The 19,875-nt window shown below is 43.8% G+C and overlaps 1 protein-coding gene across 1 annotated transcript in view; it reads right to left on the bottom strand.

Moving 5' to 3' along the window:
* Positions 1-4,696: 4,696 nt before the first annotated feature.
* Positions 4,697-19,875, bottom strand: part of SPI1 (Spi-1 proto-oncogene) — a 30,466-nt gene continuing 15,287 nt past the window's right edge. Inside the window, exons 3-5 of the mRNA XM_065403729.1 lie at positions 13,712-13,899; positions 6,556-6,712; positions 4,697-5,480 (exon numbers count right to left, since the gene is read on the bottom strand). Coding sequence (XP_065259801.1) covers positions 5,164-5,480; positions 6,556-6,712; positions 13,712-13,899 — 662 coding nt within the window. The 3' untranslated portion in view covers positions 4,697-5,163. The remainder of the gene's footprint in view (positions 5,481-6,555; positions 6,713-13,711; positions 13,900-19,875) is intronic.

Genomic DNA, 19,875 nt, shown 5'->3' with positions numbered 1-19,875 from the left:
TCTACCAATCATAGCGCATATTGAAACCACCAATGATGGCGCGACGCCATTTAGTAAACTTACTTGCGAGAATCCTAAACATTAATAATATGACTGGAAGGAAGAAATTAAGCGGTTCTCAGTTTTGGATCCATGCGCGGACCTGCGCTATATGCGAAATCGCGCTATACAGACGCGCGTTCAAGCAAGGGTCTGCTGTACTTGTAATTTTATTTATAATAAAACTTGTAAATGTTCAATTATTTTAATGATATTTAGATTCATTTTAGTTCAAACAAATTTGTAAAAAAACTAAAACAAGTTCATATGGGTCTGGGGGCGGCAATTATTTCAGGGGTTGGGGCGGCAAAATCATTAATCCGCCACTGCAGAGACTGCATTCCTCTTCACCGCAACCCCGCCCTCATAATCCTTTGCATAGCGCTGGCCTCCCTAACACACCCTTTTCTTGCATTGTCCCTTGCCTCCTCCCTGCTTCATCTTCTCCTGTCCCCCCCATAGCCTTGCTTATGCTGCGTCTGAGGTAGAACTGCAGCATCTCATGACTGTTGGTGTCAAAAGGTGGCTCATAGGTTGCACAGTACTAGCATAAATGCTCTACCTCTATCTATGGCTATAAGTGGAATGTCCCTCATGCAACCAGCACAGTTTCTCCACCTATCCCTAGCCTGATGTTTCATCAGAAAGGGTCAAAACATTGTAAGACAATAGATATTGCTAGAGTCAGCTCACTAATACTTTCTTTGAATAATATTTCTAAAAGGATTGATTAGGAGCCAGACAGTAATTAAGACAGATAAAGTGAAGAATGGGTTTCTTGATCACAGACCAGATTAGAATGTTTTATATCTGCAGGCCAAATGAATACCCTGCTTGAGGGAGTCATTGATGATTTCCATCAGCCGTGGCTGTCAGATATTCCTACAAGGTTTTACTAATCATAGTTTCACGTTGCTGATTATGGTCCAGACTAAATTCCTTCAGCACCCTGTGACTGGGCCAAACTCAGTCAAAGAAGGTGGGAAGGTCACTGTTTTCTACTTCATCTTAGCCTCCTTGAAGCTACTGAAGCTGTCACATATTTGCTCAAACTTTCTCTCTAAAATTGCAGAACAGCTCCTGTTTGAGTGTGTGATGGGGTGGAGGCAATTCAGCTTAATCAGACAGACAGCTAGCTATCTAGAACAGTTCAGCTGGATGAGATATAACAGATACTATTACAGAGAAAAAAGATCCTTTGGTTCCCTTGGCAGCTGGGGCACCTGATTATTCAAACCCCTATGCCACAGATGACAAATCTAACCAGATGCAGATGGGGATTTAGTATTGTTTCTAAAAATATTTCAAAACATTAACTTGAGGAAGAGAAAAAGATCTTGGCTTTGGAGATTAACACCATTATTTTAAACTACTTGCTAAAATTACATTCAGAATTTTTTGCAAAAAATGTTTTAACAATAAATATTTCCTGTTCCCCATGAAATTGTTTTCAGAGATCCCCACGTGGAGTCTGGATCCATATTTCATGGACCTAAAACTAGGGTAGGCATTGAAGCTTTATATTAGAGATCAAAGCAACTGCTCGAAAGGTAGATTTTTTTTTTTTGAAGGAAGCACACAGGCATCCCCTCCTTCAGAGTCCTGGCTGTCAGATCTCAAATTGTTCATCAGAGTTTTTCATTTAAAATTTGAATTTCTGTTAAATTTCAATGTTTTTGTTATTTTCTCTACTACTTCCTGGAGAAACAGAAAAGCAAATGGGAACTCTGATATCTGAGAGAACTCCCTGGTGAGCTGGAAATACCTGATTTAAGATCTTCCAGCCATTCTCACATATTGTGTATCACAAATTTGCTCTGTTTGAATCATCATAGTTTCCCTGTAAGAGGAAATGATACCTGTCTACCAAGCTCTGATATCAGCGACTGTGAGACTATTCTAGGCCAGTTTTGCTATGCCAGCTGTGTTTGGGATGAGGACATAACTCACATCTTCATGAGGAATTCTCTTCTTTCCTCTCAACTCAGGTAAGAAAGGGACAAATGTCTTGCTCCTAGACAGTTCCTGGAGCTGAGTCACCCTCAGTGCCAAAGAGAAAAGACATGACTAGGAAAGAAGCTCTCAACTTCAAAATCAGCACTGAAGAAATCCTGAAGACAGTCATTGGTAGGAGTTCTTCCAGCCTTCCATTGAGAACTGTCTCAGGACCAATAGAGGTACCAGCCCATAAAGTCTACCACAATGAGGCAAATGGAGTTTAATGGTAATAGCGTTGTGTGATGTAGAAAGCAGATCACTAAGTTGCTTCTAAAATTATAAAAGGCTTTCCTTAGGACAGTTTTACAATCTCTGCTATAACATGACACCATCTGAGCATATAAATGCTCAACTAACAGCAAAGAGATTTCTGAAGAGCATTGATTTAAAGAAAGGCTTGAAGATTTTTTAGAAAGCAACAGAGTCCTGTGGCACCTTTAAGACTAACAGATGTATTGGAGCATAAGCTTTCGTGGGTGAATGTCCACTTCATCGGATGCATTTTTTAGAAAATTAAAAGAAAAAGCAGTCCCCCTGTCAGCAACTGCTGCTGTTGATAAAGTTCTGAAACTCTTGGCTAGCTGTAATTCTCAGATTTCTAGCATCAGTAAATATATTTACCATGTTCCTGAGTCAAGACACTGGAAAAAGTTACATACTTGGAAAAAACCACGTTGTGCATTTTGTTAAAGCAGCTGCTTCTTCCTGTCTGGTTCCAGGGAATTACCACTGCACAGTGATGAAATCAGTCTCTTCACTTCCCCAATGGGACTGTTACTATAGACAAATTTGACTAATTTGGAATATAACTTTAAAGACTCAATCCTGCAGGTGCTGAGCACTCTCGTCTCCCACAGGCTTCAATGGGACATGAGGGTGCTTAGCACCTCTCCAGATCAAGCTCTAAGAAATCAAAGTTTCTTATTTGCCCATGTCTTCCTCATCACCATGTTTGACAGCCTATGTCACTGTTGAATATGTTTAAATAAGAACCAGGCTCTTTAATCCCAGTTTTCAGTCTGGTCTGCTTTCCTGAATTATGGTATGTAATCTCCCTTCCAGCTGTTTTAGAGACCTTTGTTACACCTTCCAACTATACATGCAAGGTGCATATTATAAGCTGTGAATATATACTATGCATCTTGTACAATACTCATGGGCTGTTTGTCAAGATGCCTCATGTATTTCAGGATGTAGAAAAATTATTTGGTAGTCTGTGATCATGTAATTAGACTATTGTAATACATGTGCACGGGGTGGGGGGGGGAAGAGAGGCAGAATAAAGGTTCACATGGTATCTTAACTGTGACATTTCCTAATTTTTGAGAGCTTAACAAGAGCCATGAAGTCTTAACATTCTCCTAAAATAGGCTGGTTTTGTTTGTTTGTTTTTTGTTTTTATGGAATCCAGTAAAGCTGGTTAATACTTTGCGCTGTGAAGTAACTTATATCAGTACAGAGTTATTAGTTTATTATTTGCTTTACAATAGTGCCTAGAGGCCACAGTTAAGATCTGGTTGTAATCGATTGTGCTAAGCACTGTAAAAGACACAGTAAAAGGACAGTCACTACGCAAAAGTGCTCACAATCTAAATTAAGACAAAATGCAAGAGTGGATGTAACAAACAGGGCTACGTCTACACTAAAGAGTTTACAGCAGCATAGCTGTACTGATGCAGTTGCACCGCTGTAAGATCTCTCATGTAGCCACTCTGTGCAGACAGGAGAGAGCTCTCCTGTCGACATAGCTACCGCCACTCATTGGGGTGAATTAACTATGTCTGCGGGAGAGCTGTGAATATTCGTGTTTATGCCGGCGTAATTCATGTTGCTCAGGGGTGGTGGAATATTCACACCCCTGAGGGATGTAAATTTTGCTGACGTAAGTGATAGTGTAGACATAGTCTAGGAAGGAGCAAGAGAGAGAGGATAAGTGAAAGAGGAATAAGGGCTGGTCTACACTGAAAACTTAACTTTGGCATAGCTACATCTCTCAGGGGTGTGAAAAATCCACACCCCTGAAAGACCTAGCTCTGCCGACCTAACACCGCTACCGCCTCTCAAGGAGGTGGATTACCTATGCCAACAGGAGAACCCCTCCCATTAGCGCAGACAGTATCTACACTGAAGTGCTGCGGCTGTGCTGCTGTAATGTTTCAAGTACAGATAATCCCTGGGTGTAGACATACCCCAACATGGGTTAATGTAAGCCAATTATGTTCAAAGCAATGTGTGGCTGTAAATTGCAACCATCAGTATAAGTGAGTGGAAAATTCTGAATTGGTGGTGTGTTGCACCTTCCTTTGCATTTAATATGCACAGGTGTAAATGATGATACAGCATGCATGGCAGTGGTGACTTGAGACTAGTGTGTGTATTTTTCAGGTTCCTAGTGACTTTTAGGATTCTACAGCCTCCTATACTGTGATTCCTACTCACTTTTGTTTCATAGTCTGAGAATGCTTCTAACATTTCCAGGGAAATAAGAAGCCCATGGAGACATGAAATGTTGATAAAGTCCAGGAGCCTATTCTGCACTATACCCAGTTACCATACTTGAGTTGATACTGTGTAAATGCAAGTGAGACTAGTTTGTGAAGCAGCCATCCGTCATGCAAACACCAAGACTTCATTATATCAAATTTTATTAAATATATACATGTTATTACTATTTAAACAGAACAGGTATCTTTCCAAGATCTGCAAACTTCTCTCTAGCTGTTGAGAGCTGCGGCAGAGCCTGTATTAATGCTAGTTTAAAAGCTGTAAGCTAATGCAGTGTCACTGAAGATGACACAGCACTGCCTTTGAAGGGCAAAACTTCATCAACTGTATCCATTAATTACAACACAATCAAACAAATATTTTCTGACAATAATATATTTATACACTTTTAAAATTTCCCAACTCTGTCCAGCTTATTGGATGGAAGCAGAATTCTCTTATCTGTAGGATTCTCAAGTGCTGAAGAAGGGAATTCGTACCAGAAACATCGGACATTAAAAGCCCTGACAAGGTAGAGAAGTGGGCACGTGAAGCAAAGAGAAAGATGCGTCCGTCTCCTCTGCTAATATCCAGCCAGAAGGTCTTCATTTTTTGGTTTGCTCAGGGTCCCAAGGCCTGTGCTCAGTGAGGATAATGCTTCCTATCAGTGCTTCCCCTTCCCATTACCTCTCCACTAAACTGGTAGGTCAGCTTCTTCTTGACCTTCTTGACTTCCCCCGTCTTGCCGTAGTTTCTCAGTGCCCGTGCCATCTTTTGGTAGGTCATTTTCTTGCGGTTGCCCTTCTGGATACCCCAGCGGTGTGCCAGTGCCTCTTTGTGTTTGGAGGAGAACTGAAAAGTGCCTTTTTCCTTGTCCACCCACCAGATGCTGTCCTTCATCTCTCCACTTCGAAGAAGGTCCAGAAGGAACTGATACAGACGGATTTTCTTCTTGCTGCCTGTGTGAGGGTCAGAGAGAGAAGGCAGTGGTGAAACAGCTTCATGGCTTCAAGTGTGTAGCATGGAATGGGGAAACTTGCACAGTTCATACTGTTGTTTTTGCTAACATGCTATTTGAAGAAATTCTTCAATGTACAGCAGTTATAGAGATAGATGATGCTGGGATGTAGTGTGGCCTAGTGCACTGAGCACAGGTATAAGAGCTAGTAACTCCTGAGATCTAGCCCCAGCCCTGACACTGGTTTGTTCTGTGGTTTGGGGTAACTCAAGTGAGTTAGTGTCTGATTTTTTTCAGAGGTGTTGAGCATCTACAGTTCCTATCAACTTCAAGTGAAGCTGTAAGTGCTTAGCACTTCTGAAAATCAGACCCTTAAGCTCACTGCCTCAGTTTTCCCATCTATAAAATGGGGATAATATCTACTTTCCAGAGTTGTTGTGAGGATTAAAACCAGTGCACTACTTTCAACGTATAAAGCTCTATATTAATGTTAGGTATCTATTACAGCAATAAGAAGTTAGAATAGGTAGGGCCAGGGGCCTAGGGCCCTGATCCAAAGTTCACTAAAGTCAGTGGAAAGACTCCCATTAATTTCAGTGAGGTTAGGATCAAGCCCTGTGAGAGGTGTGAAGGGCTGGTGGTAGCAATCAAGTGTGGGTAACTAGCCAACACGTTCTGTTTATAGACTGCATATAAGGGATGGGTTCTAAGTGCTTTTTAGAAAGCAATGGGGAGTCAGAGGGGTGGAGGCAGGTCAACTGTTCCAGAAAGCAGAGGCAGCAGAAGATCAACTTCTGGCAGAGGAAAGGACCAAGGGGTGACTGAAATGAGGCCAGAATCAGCAGAGCAGAAAAGATAGGTATACAAGGAGAGAGAAGATCAGAGAGAGAGAGATGGGGATGTAGCCACGAAGGTTTCAGAAGATAAGAAAGTGGGTGAGGAGCCAGAGGAAACTGAAGCTTCTAGGGGTTGGGTGAAGGGGCAAACACAGTTAATTCTTTCATACCATCTGTCAACATCATACCAACACAGTCTGCACACTTGTGGCTCAATGCAGCCTCTCTGGGTTTACTGACCTGGCTCTCCATGTATAATTCCAGGACGTGGGTCCACACCATCAGTCTCCCCATCTGATACCTCCAAAGGGGGGCTCTGCCTCTCCATATCCTCCTCATCAGAGCTGGGCTGATGTGGAGAGGAATACTGTACGCACATCCGAGGCAAATAGGAGACCTGTAGAAGAGGGGAAGAATGGTGTGGGGAGGAGAAAATGACAGAGCAAGGGGCAAAAAATGAAAAGGGTAGGTGTGAGGGGAGATTAACAGAAAGGGAGGGAGAGAGTGACAGGTGCATGAGATTATTTAAGATCATAAGTAGAGATTTAATTGCTGTCACTTAAATACTGTGTGGTTTAAACCTATTCAGAGGACCAATCAAGTTGAACAAAAACTGTCCTTAGCAGTCTTGGGCCATTTAAGAGGGGGAGGATGAAGCAGTGGAAGACAGAAGTGAGTTCTAGTTTAGGCCCTGCACAATCACGGCACCTCTTTGTGCCTCGGTTTCCTCACCTGTACAAGGGAGATAATTTTCTCTAATCAGGTCTACATGCCCATCACTGTGGTATCTTCCTGCCTGCTAGGGGTGTAGTGGTGGATGTATTGCTTGTAAAGGAGATTCTTAGAGGGATGTGGCAATAGTCATGCAAAGTGTCTATTTTTCTGACAGGATGAGACTCCACCACTTTTCTAATGTGGAGACAGTATATTCATTTAACAGATGTCTTTGGGTGACAGATTATTCCTGTGGGTGGGATTTGCTGGGATGAGCTTTCTCCAGATAGACCTTCTGGGGAGGATTCACAACAATCACCTTTAAATGTGGGGGAAAAACCCCATGGTGCCTGTGATATAGTGGGGAAATACAGAAGCAGCACATTCCTTGGTGATTTCCTGGTCCTTGTTAACTTTCCCCAGTCCAGGGCCACCCTCTTATAGGATCTTTTTCTAAGTAAGACTTTCTGGGGCAGCCCCTTTAAATTTGGCAATTCTAAATACTTGTAGCCACAAAGTAGCCATTTTAAAACTGGCTGCTGTTTACTGTATCTTCCTCTTGTCTATCTGGTATATATCCGTTACTCTTTTGCCCTTCTTATTGCTGAAGAGATTGGGCACTGTGAGAAGGTTCTAACATTGCAGGAGCATATCCCACCTGGACTGGGGACAGCTCTCTCTGCTCCTCACCTGCTTTGAGGAGGGAGGATGCTCAACACTAAGGTGAGGGATGTACCATACTGGGTCAGATTTTGCACCACTTAGGTGATGTTAAATGGCTGGAATCAGACCCTAACTGGCCATCTGAGAATTCCCCAATGTAGACCTCTCACCTGGTGTAGAGCTGGTGTAGCCAGTTCCTATGCTAAATGCCTGGTGTTGGAGGTTTGTCAATGACAGGGTGGAGTGTACTTCTGCTCTGCCAATACTTAACTGACATGTGATCCTTGGGCATGAGCTAGTGCAGACCTTTACATCAGGGCTGGAGCAGATGGATCTTGGGAATGCGAGAACTGCTCTTTGATTGCCACCCCCACCCCTTGTGCCAAACAGAGCTCTGTGCAGGAGAAAATATGGGCACTGTCTCCTCACGCTTTTGTGATAGTGAGACCATGAGGTATATTTCATCCTCCTGTGAATCGCATGGAAGTCAGGCAGGCAAGGTACAGAGACCATGCAAGAGGTTAACAATAAGGAAACCTCTCCTCTGCCACCAATGGAGGGACATTGCTGTGTGGGTCCAAATAGTGCAGGAGGTAGAGGAGTAAGGAGGTCACTTCTTCCACTCCCCCCAAAACACCACATCTAATATGATGCTGGTGAAATGTGCTAAACTGATAACCCAGGAGACTGAAGGCCTTTTGAACTACCCTCCCTTCCCTCCAGCACTGTGTGGGAGAAAGGTGTTCTGCGTATGACTCCCTCAGCGCAGGATTAGGTGATGGGTGGGGGGGGAGTGCATGGTCTGTTCATGACTCACAGTGCCCAGTCTGGGGTCAAACACTGAATGACTGGTACTTTTCTGATGAGTCTCAAACCATCCTGAAATGTCCCAATAAGGAGTGTGCAAGTGGATTGGTTGAAGGGTGCAGTGGCTGGCGGTTAGTGAGTTGGCAGATTGGCTGGAGGCGAGCATGGCAGGAAGGGCCGTGATTGGGTAAGAGTGTGTGTAAATTTCCTGTCAGATGCCCCAGAGTGAAACTCCAAACCTCACCACAGAGTCACCTTAAGTGTTTTACAGTTGAACAAACTGCAACTTCAGGGATGAGAAGGAAGGGAGAGGTGGGGGTGGGGGTGGGAAATAAGTAGATGGGAGAGAAACGGGGAATGGTACCCCTGGAGGGAGAAGGGGGAGGTGGTGAGTGTGGTACCAAAAGGGGGGAAGAGGACAAAGCTAAACAATGCCCCTGGAGGTGGGGGAAAAGAGCATGGGATGGTGCTGTGGGAGAGGAAGGATGAATGATGCCTCGAGAAAGGGGAAGGGATAAGATGTGGATAGTGCCTCAGGAGGCAGAATGAGTTTCTCCCATACTATATATACTTTCCATATCTGCTATATTTTTGGTAACACATATTGCACCGCTGTGTGAAATTCAGAATATGTGATATGTACGATATCCTGAAAATATTACACAATGAGTCACTTTTCCTGTTGGGGTGCTTGCAGAGGCAGATGATTAATGCAATCGTGGAGAGGGGAGGTCTTAGAAACTGCTGGCTACTTTCCACAATCTGCTACTACCTAAGTATTCCTGCTCTTTATTTGTTTTTCCTCTGTCCACTCTTCTTCTTTCCTTCTTCTTCCACACAGCCTTTCCTTTTCCTTACAGTGTTGTCTGCTGAGAGCTGTTATGGGCAAGCTAAGTAAACTTTCTTAAGAAGACCTGTCCAAGGACAATCTGGAACTCAGATTTGGTCTAACAAAATAATGGGACTGTTCCAATTTTTTTTGGTAGCTAACTTCTTGTATGTCCCTCCCTCAATAACAAACTACTGCTTTGATCTCACATGACTGTAGTGACTAGCACATTCAGCATGAGGATGAAAGTCGGCCTCCTGCTTCTGTTTCCTGAAGTTCCATTGCCTTGTAACAGTAGTTGTATGATGACCGCCATCTGCGCCAACACTTAGGGGGATTAAACCACAGCGCTCAGCACTCAATGCATGAGCTGCTATAGCTTGAGCTAAAGTGTGACGCAGTAGGGAGCGGGGCGGATTGACCTGGGATTGTCGTCTAGTTTTACTGGGACAGTCCGCATTGGGGATGGGATAGCAGGGGATGATTTTACTTGAGAGTTATCTGAGCTTGTAACCTGAGCCAGGAGGGGGGTGGTGCCAGGTGACACCTTTGCCCTTGGAAACTGGACAAAGGGAGGGGAGGAGCTGGGGGAAGGGGGAGAGAGATGGCTAGAGGGGGTTTGGTTTTCAGTTTTGGGCTGGATGGTGAAACGCAGGGAACCCCAAAGCTGGGGTCTAAGCTCCCTAACCCCCCCCCCCCCCCCAGAAGGACTTGACTGAGGGGTCCTGGTTATACCTACATGCTCTGCTTGGGACTGTGTTCCTGTCATCTAATAAACCTTCTGTTTTACTGGCTGGCTGAGAGTCACGGTGAATCACAGGAAGAGGGGTGCAGGGCCCTGACTTCCCCCCACTCTGTGACATAAAGCTCCCAAACTGGGAATTGTAACACTCATAGCCTCTTCACAGAAGGAGCTCTGTAAACCACATTCACCAGTAGGTTACAGCTGCATTCCAGATTACTCTTTGAGGAGAACATAGAAATGTAATGCTGGAAGGGACCTTGAGAAGTCATCAAGTCCATCCCCTTGTGCTGAGGCAGGACCAAGTAAACCTAGACCATCCCTGACAGGTGTTTGTCCAACTAGTTCTTAAAAACCTCCAGTGATGGGGATTCCACAACCTCCTTTGGGAAGTCTATTCCAGAACTTAACTACCCTGGTACTTAGAAATTTTTTTCCGAATATGTAACCTAAATCTCCCTTGCTGTAGATTAAGCCCATTACTTCTTGTTCTACCATCAGTGGACATGTTGACCACCATCCTCTTTATAACAGTCCTTAACATATCAGGAAGACAGGTCCCAGCTCACTCTGTTTTTCTCAAGACTAAACATGCCCAGTGGTTATTGTTGTTTTTTTAACCTCAACTTATACGTCAGGTTTTCTAAACCTTTTATCATTTTTGTTGGTCACCTCTGGACTCTCCAATTTATCCATAGCTTTCCTAAAGTGTGGATCCCAGAACTAGACACAGTTCTCCAGCTGAGGCTTTACCAGTGCCGAGTACAGCAGGACAATTACCTCCCCTGTCTTACATATGACACTCATTATTATACCCCAGAATTATATTAGCCTTTTTCACAACTGCATCACCTTGCTGACTCACATTCAATTTGTGATCTACCATAACCCCCAGACTCTTTTCAGCAGTACTAAATAAATATGGAGCTATACCTATCTCATAGAACTGGAAGGGACCTTGAAAGGTCATCAAGTCCATTCCCCTGCCTTCACTAGCAGGACCAAGTACTATCCCTGACAGTTTCCTTCCCCCCCCCCCCCCCGATCCCTAAAAGGCCCCCTCAAGGATTGAACTTACAACCCTGGGTTTAGCAGGCCAATGCTCAAACCACTGAGTTATCCCTCCCCGCCAATTACTACCGCCTCACCAATTATTGCCCATCTTGTGCATTTGATTTTTTTTTTCCTTCCTAAATGTAGTACTTTGCATTTGTCTTTACTGAATTTCATCTTGTTGATTTCATACCAATTCTCTAAACTATCAAGGTCGTTTTGAAATTTAATCCTTGCCTCTAAAGTGTTTGCAACCCCTCCCAGCTTGATGTCTGAAGATTTTATAAGTATGCTCTCTACTCCAGTATCCAAGTCATTAATGAAATTATTGAATAGTGCCAGTCCTAAGCCTGACCCCTTCAAGACCGCACTAGATATGTGCTCTCAGTTTGACAGCGAACCATTAATAACTACTCTTTGAGTTCAGTTTTTCAACCAGTTCTGCATCCACTTTATAATAATTTCACCTAGACCACATTCCCGTAGTTTGCTTATGTGAATGTCATGTGGGGCTGTGTTAAAAGCCTTGCTAAAATGAAGATATCACATCTATTGCTTCCTTCCTATCCACTAAGCCAGTAACCCTGTTAAAGAAAGCAATTAGGTTGATTTGGCATGATTCGTTCTTAACATCCATGCTGGCTATTCCTTATAACCCTATTATCCTCTAAGTCAGGTGCTCTCAAACTTCGTAGCACCACAACCCCCTTCTCAGAACAAAAATTACTACACGACCCCAGTAGGGGGGACTGAATCCTGAGCCTGCCCAAGCCCCGCTGCCCTGGGGGGAGGGTGGGAAGCCCAAGCCCCACTGCCCTGGGGGAAGGGGGTAAAGCCGAAGCCCCTGGGCTTCAGCCCAGGTAGGGGGCCTGTAACCTGAGCTCCGCTGCCCAAGGCTGAAGCCCTCTGGCTTCGACTTCAGCTCTGTGTGATGGGGCTCAGACTTTGGCAAATCTAACCCAGCCCTGGCTACCACATTAAAATGAGGTCCCAACCCACTTTGGGGTCCCTGCCCACACAGTTTGAGAACCGCTACTCTAAGTGCTTACATATTGATTGTTTGTTAATTTTTTCCAATATCTTTCTGGATATCGAAGTTAGGCTGCCTGGTCTATAATTCTCTGGGTTTCCTTTGTTCCCCTTTTTAAAGATAGGTACTGTGTTTGCCCTTCTCAGGTCTTCTTGGACCTCACACATCCTCCATGAGTTCTCAAAGATAATTGCAAAGGGTTCTGAGATTGTGTCAGCTAGTTCCCTAAGTACCATAGGATGATTTTCATCAGGCCCTGTCATCCTTAATAGATCTAATTTGTCTATTCTGTAACCCGTTCTTTCCCTGTTTTGGCTTCCATGGACAGAATTAGCCCTATCACCTCTGTACTGAAATGCCAGACAAGGCGCGGATGGGTGAGTGGAACAAAGCAGCGGGATGGGCAAAATCTCCTTCTCTGCCGCCATTCTGTGATGTTTACAAGGAAACAAAGTGGGGTCAATGCTCATTCTCAGCCTTCGGATGGACATAATGGTCAGTCACTGCATTTCAGCAGCTTGTCTAAATGCTGGAACAGCTTGAAGCTCCTCGCAGAGTGGTGTCCCACGCATTTTTTTCCCCTGTCTTTTTGTCAGTACCTGATTCTGTTTGTTTGCATCTGCACCCTATAGTCTACATTTCACATACTATTGTTGTGTTTGCTGTGTGGTAGATTTTGAGGCTTTGCAGTGGATGAGTTTCCTGTTGGAAGAAAAATTAGCCACATAGACGCAGGGTATTTTCTCCTAGGCTGTTTAATTAAAACAATATACATACACAAGTCCTATTTACTCTGAGCATTAATGGCATAAATAGCTAAGGGGCTTCCATCAGTTATGTAATGCATTAGGAAGTGGGTGGGTCCTTAATTTTAAGTGTTTGTTAAAGTGTTACAAGGGATGGGTGAGTGTTGAAAATCACCAGAACATGTGTTTCATAATTTATGGTCAGCCCTACACTGCAATTCCATCTGCAAAACCTCAGCTAAGACACCATTGTGTCCATGTCTGTAGAACTGCCTTGGAGCCAGGGCTTCCAGGATCTGTGGCTTTCAGAACAGCCTGCCAGGTAGACTGCATTCAAGTCAGGGACCTCAGGGTTTGCAGCTCTAGGGCAACCTGCCAAGTATACTACCCCAGAGCTGGGGCTCCATTCTCATTTGTGGAGAAATTTGAAATATTTGATTTATGTTGATGTTCCAAATTGGAACGAAGCCAAATATCAAAATCCTCTACGAAACAGAATGACCCTTTCTCTACACAGCTCTAAAAAATCACACTTCCTTTAGCAGTGAAAAGACAGCCTGTGAGCCGCCATCCAGACAAATGTGCTTAACCAACACTTCTCCTTAGTGTGGTTGCTGTAGCCAGCCCTTCGGTGGGACTCTAGGCTAGGCTTTCTTTTTAACCCTTTCCTTAGGGAGTTTTATGTCAAGATCCATAACTTGTACCCTGCATTTCACTAACACCTTTGGCAAAACACTGCTCAGTCTCTGATGCCTCTTGTTCCATGCTCTTTACTGTCATCCTATATTCTGTGCAAAAGGTGACAACCATACCTGGTGGTTGAGGCCAATATGTGTGGTTGGGATCCCCGAGTCTAGGACATGCATCTGCTCAAACTCCATGTGCCGATAGAGCTGTTGCAGCTGAGGAGGCTGTACGCTCTGGAGTTCTGTAAACTGGTTGTCCCCGAAGCTCTCAAACTCACTGTGCATGTGGTGTGGGTGATACTCCCAGTAATGGTCTAAAAGAAATGGAACAATTCTCTGTTAATATAGAAGTAAGAAACATGCAGCATTCATCAAACCTTTTCACTCCCTGTTCCCCCTCTCCCCATGTAGTGACCAGACCCCTAAATAACACTCTACATAGATCATCCTGCCTGTGAACAACGTCTCCTCATCTCCAAGATGGCCTTGATGGGGGCCAATCATCCTATGGCAACTTTCAGTAGAATGATACCATCAGACAGACACCTAATAGGTTTCAAAGGGAATATATTATATGTTGCAGAAATGGTAAATGCTGACCCTTTGCTCTGTGGACAAAAGGTAAAGTTGTTTCTTTTAGGGCCAAGTAATTTTTTTTTAATTTCACCCAGGGGCTAGTATGTTCCAATCATTTTTCTTGCCTCTCAATGTCATCACAGTCTTCCTCATTGTGGGGTGAGGAGGAGAGAGAAAAAAAATTACAGATTGCTCCCCACAAATAATCTTTTCCATTTTCCACTTGGCCCCATCACATCTATATGTTGCAGAAAGAACATGGTGTACTGCTAGAGTCGGCATGGAACCATGCCTCACTATACCACACACACACACACAGAGGCATATACAGAATCTTACAAGATGAGATGGGGAAGAGGAGCTATTGGTGAGTCCTGTTTACTTTGTTGTACAGTGGGCCTAAATTCTGAGGCAAGCCCCCCTCATTTCTGTAGCATGGCAGTGCTAAATTCTGTGGCACACTAGAAATTTCTGTGACAGACTCAGATACATTCAAAAAGGGGTTGTTTGTTTTTTTTAATTAAAAAGATTAAGGCAACCAGTACACTATTTCTTGCATTATTTATCTTGAACTTAAAGTCAACACAGGTCTCAATTTTGGATTATTGTTCAGTTTATGCTGCCCCAAATTTTCAGTGTGCTGCAGAATTTTGAATTGGTGATGCATAATTTAGAATCTGCCAAGGGACAGCTGGAGGCTTTGCAAGCTCCATTTCACTCACAGTCAATAATTATAAGCACAAATTTGGGTGTACTCAGGTTTTAAAATCTAGCACTAACTCTCTGAATTGATGGGGTTTCCACCATGTCCCTTGACAGTATTCCACCATCTAATATGTCTAATTGTCAAAAAGCCCTTCCTGATATTCACCCTGAATTTTCCCTTTCTTACTTATACCCCGTTACTCCTTGTTCTAGCCCCTTGTACTATTTAAAATAATTTGTCTCACCCTTCGCATATTTGCAGACTGCTATTATGTGCCCTTTCAACATACTTTTAATTGTCACTTAGCCTAGCTGTATATACTTAGCTCTCTTAATCTTTCTGTATAAATCAGTATTTCCAGCCCCCTAATCATGCTTTTGCTCTTCTCAGAATTCCCTCCCATTTGTCAACATCTTTCTGATATGCGGTGGATAGAACTGTTCCAAGTGTAGTTGCATTAAAGTCAGAATGAGAGGGACAACTGGTCCTTGTTCTGTGACGTGATGTCATTGTACGTGACTGTATCTAGGGCCTTATGTCATCCATCAGCAAAGTGTCTGAGCACTCTCCAAGTATCAAAAGCAGAAATAATAATAGTCTCACTTTTCCTTCAGACTGAGAAGGGAGAGAAGCTTAATCAGTTTATAGGGTTTTGGGGACTGGGGTTGTTTAGAATTGTCGCTTGTTCATGTGTATGTGAGTAAACATGTCTGTTTCTGGGTGTAGCTGCATGAAGAACTTACTGAGATAAAGCTAAATGGAAAAGATGAGTTTTGTATTTAGTTCTGAATGTGGTGAGGACTGTGCTCATTCTTTTCTTTCAGCAGTGAGTTCCTTAGTCTAGCCCCAGCTCCTGTGAAAGTTGTCTCCTACTGTCATGAGCTTCTCCCATGGTTTGATGGTTTCATTGTTCTAGTCTAACATAGCTGTCACAGGAGATCGTGGTCACAGTGGGAGAGGCAGTCTCTCTAGTAGGTAGGGTCAATCCCATGAACAGCTTTCAAAATCAGAACACTAACTTTGAATTGGATTCTGCATTCACTGGGGAGCCAGTGCAGAGATTAGAACCCCAGGATGATGTGTTCACAGCAACATGTGCTGCTATGGCAGAGGAGAAGTGTGTGTGTGTGTGTGGGGGGGGGGGGGGGGTTGGGGTATGACTACATTGCAATCACAGTGTGATTGCAGCTCAAGTAGATGTACCCGAGCTAGCTCGGGTATGGGAGCAGTGAAGCCTCGGCAGCACACGCTTCAGCACAAGCTGTACAAGCTCACCTGGAACCCTGCGTAATTTCTCAAGGGGCAAGCATGCGCTGCCGCAGCTTCGCTGCTCCAGGACCCAAGCTAGCTAGATTAAAGCTAGCTCAGGTATGTCTACTTCAGCTGCACTCACACCCTGTGATTGCAGTGTAAACATACCCTTTGCCTCCTTTGTGACAGTGGCAAAAGTCTGTAGAAATTATTTCTCTGGGTCTGTTTGTATCAAATGATTTTTGGCCACCCATACTTGTTTTCTTCCTTTCTACTTTTTCTATCACAGGTCATTCATGCCAATATGTGTGGGAGGGGATGCTTGGGAGTCTATAGCAGTAGTCAAGGAGTAGTTGTATTGCCTCACTAATTCTACTCCTTGGGCTCTTCGTTTTTCTGTAAGCAAGGTCTGGAATTTGGCAAGTTCCAACAGTTTACACATTTTCAGAGGGGAAACATGAGGGTGGTTGTTTCTTGCCTTGCAATGTGAGAGTGTTTTATTTATACCTGGAAGAGGAAGTGGTCTGAGTAGGATATTAGGATGGTTCTTGCCATTTTTTTAATGTTAAAATCTAACATCAGAATCCAGTCCAGGGTCTGATGGGCTGTGTGAGAGTGTGGGTCCATAGGTTACCTAAGGTGGAATGTTCCAATAGGAGGATTTGGGCTATCATATCAGAGGATTATTTGTCTAGTTAGGAGATTGAGCCTTTTGTTTTCACATGCAGACTTAGTCACAATGATCCATTCACCAGTTTCACCAGTCTAGATTGTCACAACACATTCTACTTAGGATTGACCACGGATGTTCCAATTGATCCAACAGGCAGCAGTCCACCTTTTGGGTGACAAACTGATGAGAGCATAGTATAACAGTGCTCTGCGCTGGCTCCTCAGCCTGTTCTGGATCTGCTTGAGGGGTCTAGTGTTAATCTTTAAAAAACCTTCAATAGGCTGGGGCTGACTTTTTTCAAAGACCACCTCTCTGCAACCCAATGTAATAACTAAGATTAGCAAGGATGCCGTAACTGACCCCAGGATGAAACTCTGGGTGTCCTCAGTGTCAAGTCCTCATCTGTGGAACTTCCCACCATCAGTAACCATGGCTACCAAAGAGGTAACGAGTTATGCTTCATACATGTGCAGCCTTTGTAATCTTCATTCCTAAATAGGAACATTGTGCGTGCTTCCCAGCAGGCTTCCTTGAATCCTTCTGTAGCCATTTTTCATAGCAATTGTTTCTTCTATATTTCAGGATGTCTCTTCATTTGTTGGAACTCCTGTCAAAACCTCTGCTACCTCTAGAACTTCCTTGTTAAGGCTCTTCTTGACAGCTAGATTAACTTTTAGAATGCTATTAATTCCCACCCCTGCTAATCACTGTCACCTGGCCTATTCAACAATGAATTCCATTTTTATTTGAATTGTGTAACAAGTGGTGCCATCGTCTCCATCAGGGCATCAAAGTCTATGACTGGAGCTGGCTCCTACAGCTTGAAGAGAAAAGAGCCCTTAGGAAGCAAGCAGCTCCCAACCAAGATATGTACATTTGCAATAACTGCCAAAGATCATGCAAATCTCGGATTGGACTATTCAGTCACATGAGACATTGCAAATCGTCTATCTACATCATAGGCTGCAATTCCCACTGTCTTCTCAGAGACGAAAGGATGCCAACAACACAACACATGTTACTGAAGTACTATAAGAAAGTAGCTGCAATTCAGATACGATGATGATGATGATTATGCACCATCTTGGGAGTTACCACACTGACCACATGCCACAGATAGGTAACAAACCTGCAGCATGTCATAAGTTACCGTAACACAATACTGTACCCACATGCATAATACTGCTCCCATGTATGCAACAACCCTTGTGAAGGGAGGACAGTCCCTATTTCTTTTTAGTGAATTATTTATCAATCAATTCTGCTCTTCAGCAAAACTTTCTTAATCCAATATATTTTGGTGATGTTGAAAGATAAATCCCCATGTCTGTCTCCAAGTATCCCTACCATCAGAGCATTCAGGTATGCTGCACCACATTAGGTGTCAGCACTGCGCACCAGAAGATGGGAAATTATAAATATTCACTTCTCCAGATATTACTATTATCAATTTGAGTTGGAGCTTTTTCTTTTATAAGTTCTTTGTAGGTTTGAAGTTGGTAATGAGGTGTAGTTGTTCCTTACTGTTCAGAAAGATGCAAAGGTGGAGAGAGGGGAGAAGAAAGGGGAGAAACACTCAGGAAATGAAAGTGTCTACTTTGTGGCTCAAGGACAGCGTCAGTAAAAGCCAAGCTGTATCTGCACTCTGGAGTCATTCTGAAAAATGTCATGTGAAGTGAAAGAGGATGTGAGAAAATTCTCTGTTGTAGAGACATGGAGACCATGTTTGTTTTGGTCTTTTATGTAGTGAAAGGTTAAAGGAAGGACAGTGATGAGCCTTGAACTCATTGTCTTTACACACATAGAGGATGTTGGCCTGCTGGGATGCAATAATTGCTCTACAGTAGAGCTGTCAATTAATTGCAGTTAACTCACGTGATTAACACACAAAATTAATTGTGATTAATCGCACTTATACCAATAGAATACCAGTTGAAATTTATTAAATATTTTTGGATGTTTTTCTACATTTTCAATATTGATTTCAATTACAACACAGAATACAAAGTGCACAGTGCTCACTTTATATTATTATTTTTTTACAAATATATGCACTGTAAAAATGATAAAAAATAGTATTTTTCAATTCACCTCATACATGTACTGTAGTGCAATCTCTTTATTGTAAAAGTGTAACTTACTAATGCAGATTTTTTTTTGGTTACATAACTGCACTCGAAAACAAAACAGTGTAAAACTCCAGAGCCTACAAGTCCACTCAGTCCTACTACTTATACTGTCAATCGCTAAGACAAACAAGTTAGTTTACATTGACGGGAGATACTGCTGCCTGCTTCTTTTTTAGGTCACCTGAAAGTGAAAACAGGTGTTCCCATGGCACTTTTTGTAGCTGGCGTCATAGGCACCAACTTTCCCCGGCGCCGGTGGGTGCTCACGCCCCCCAGCCCCGCCCCGACTCCACCATTTCTCTGCCCCGCCCCCATTCCAATCCCTTCCCCAAAGTCCCCGCCTCAATTCTGCCCCCTCCCTGCCCCTATTGGACCCCTTCCCCAAATCCCTGCCTTGGCCCCACCTCTTCCCCCGAGCACGCCGCATTCCCCCTCCTCCCCCCCAGCCACGCAAAACAGCTGTTTCACGGCGCAAGTGTTGGGAGGGAGGGGGAAAAAGAGAGCACATGGTAGGCTCAGGGGAGGAGGCGGAGCGGAGGCGGAGGTGAACTGGTGGGGGGCGTGGGGAGCTGCCGGTGGGTGCTGAGCACCCACCAATTTTTCCCCGTGGGTGCTCCAGCCCTGGAGCACCCACGGAGTCGGCGCCTATGGCCGGCGTTGCAAGGTATTTACATGCCAGATATGCTAAACATTTGTATGCCCCTTCATGCTTCAGCCACCATTCCAGAGGACATGCTTCCATGCTGATGATGCTTGTTAAAAAAATAATGCGTCAATTAAATGTGTGACTGTACTCCTTGGAGGGAGAATTGTATGTCTCCTGCTCTGTTTTACCCGCATTCTGCATATATTTCAAGTTATAGCAGGCTCGGATGATGACCGAGCATATGTCGGTTTTAAGAACACTTTCACAGCAGCTTTGACAAAACGCAGAGAAGGTTTCTAAAAATAGCTA

The sequence above is a fragment of the Emys orbicularis genome, chromosome 4 (genome assembly GCF_028017835.1).
Source record: "Emys orbicularis isolate rEmyOrb1 chromosome 4, rEmyOrb1.hap1, whole genome shotgun sequence".
Taxonomy (NCBI): Eukaryota; Metazoa; Chordata; order Testudines; family Emydidae; genus Emys; species Emys orbicularis.
This window is presented reverse-complemented; position numbering and strand designations above follow the sequence as displayed.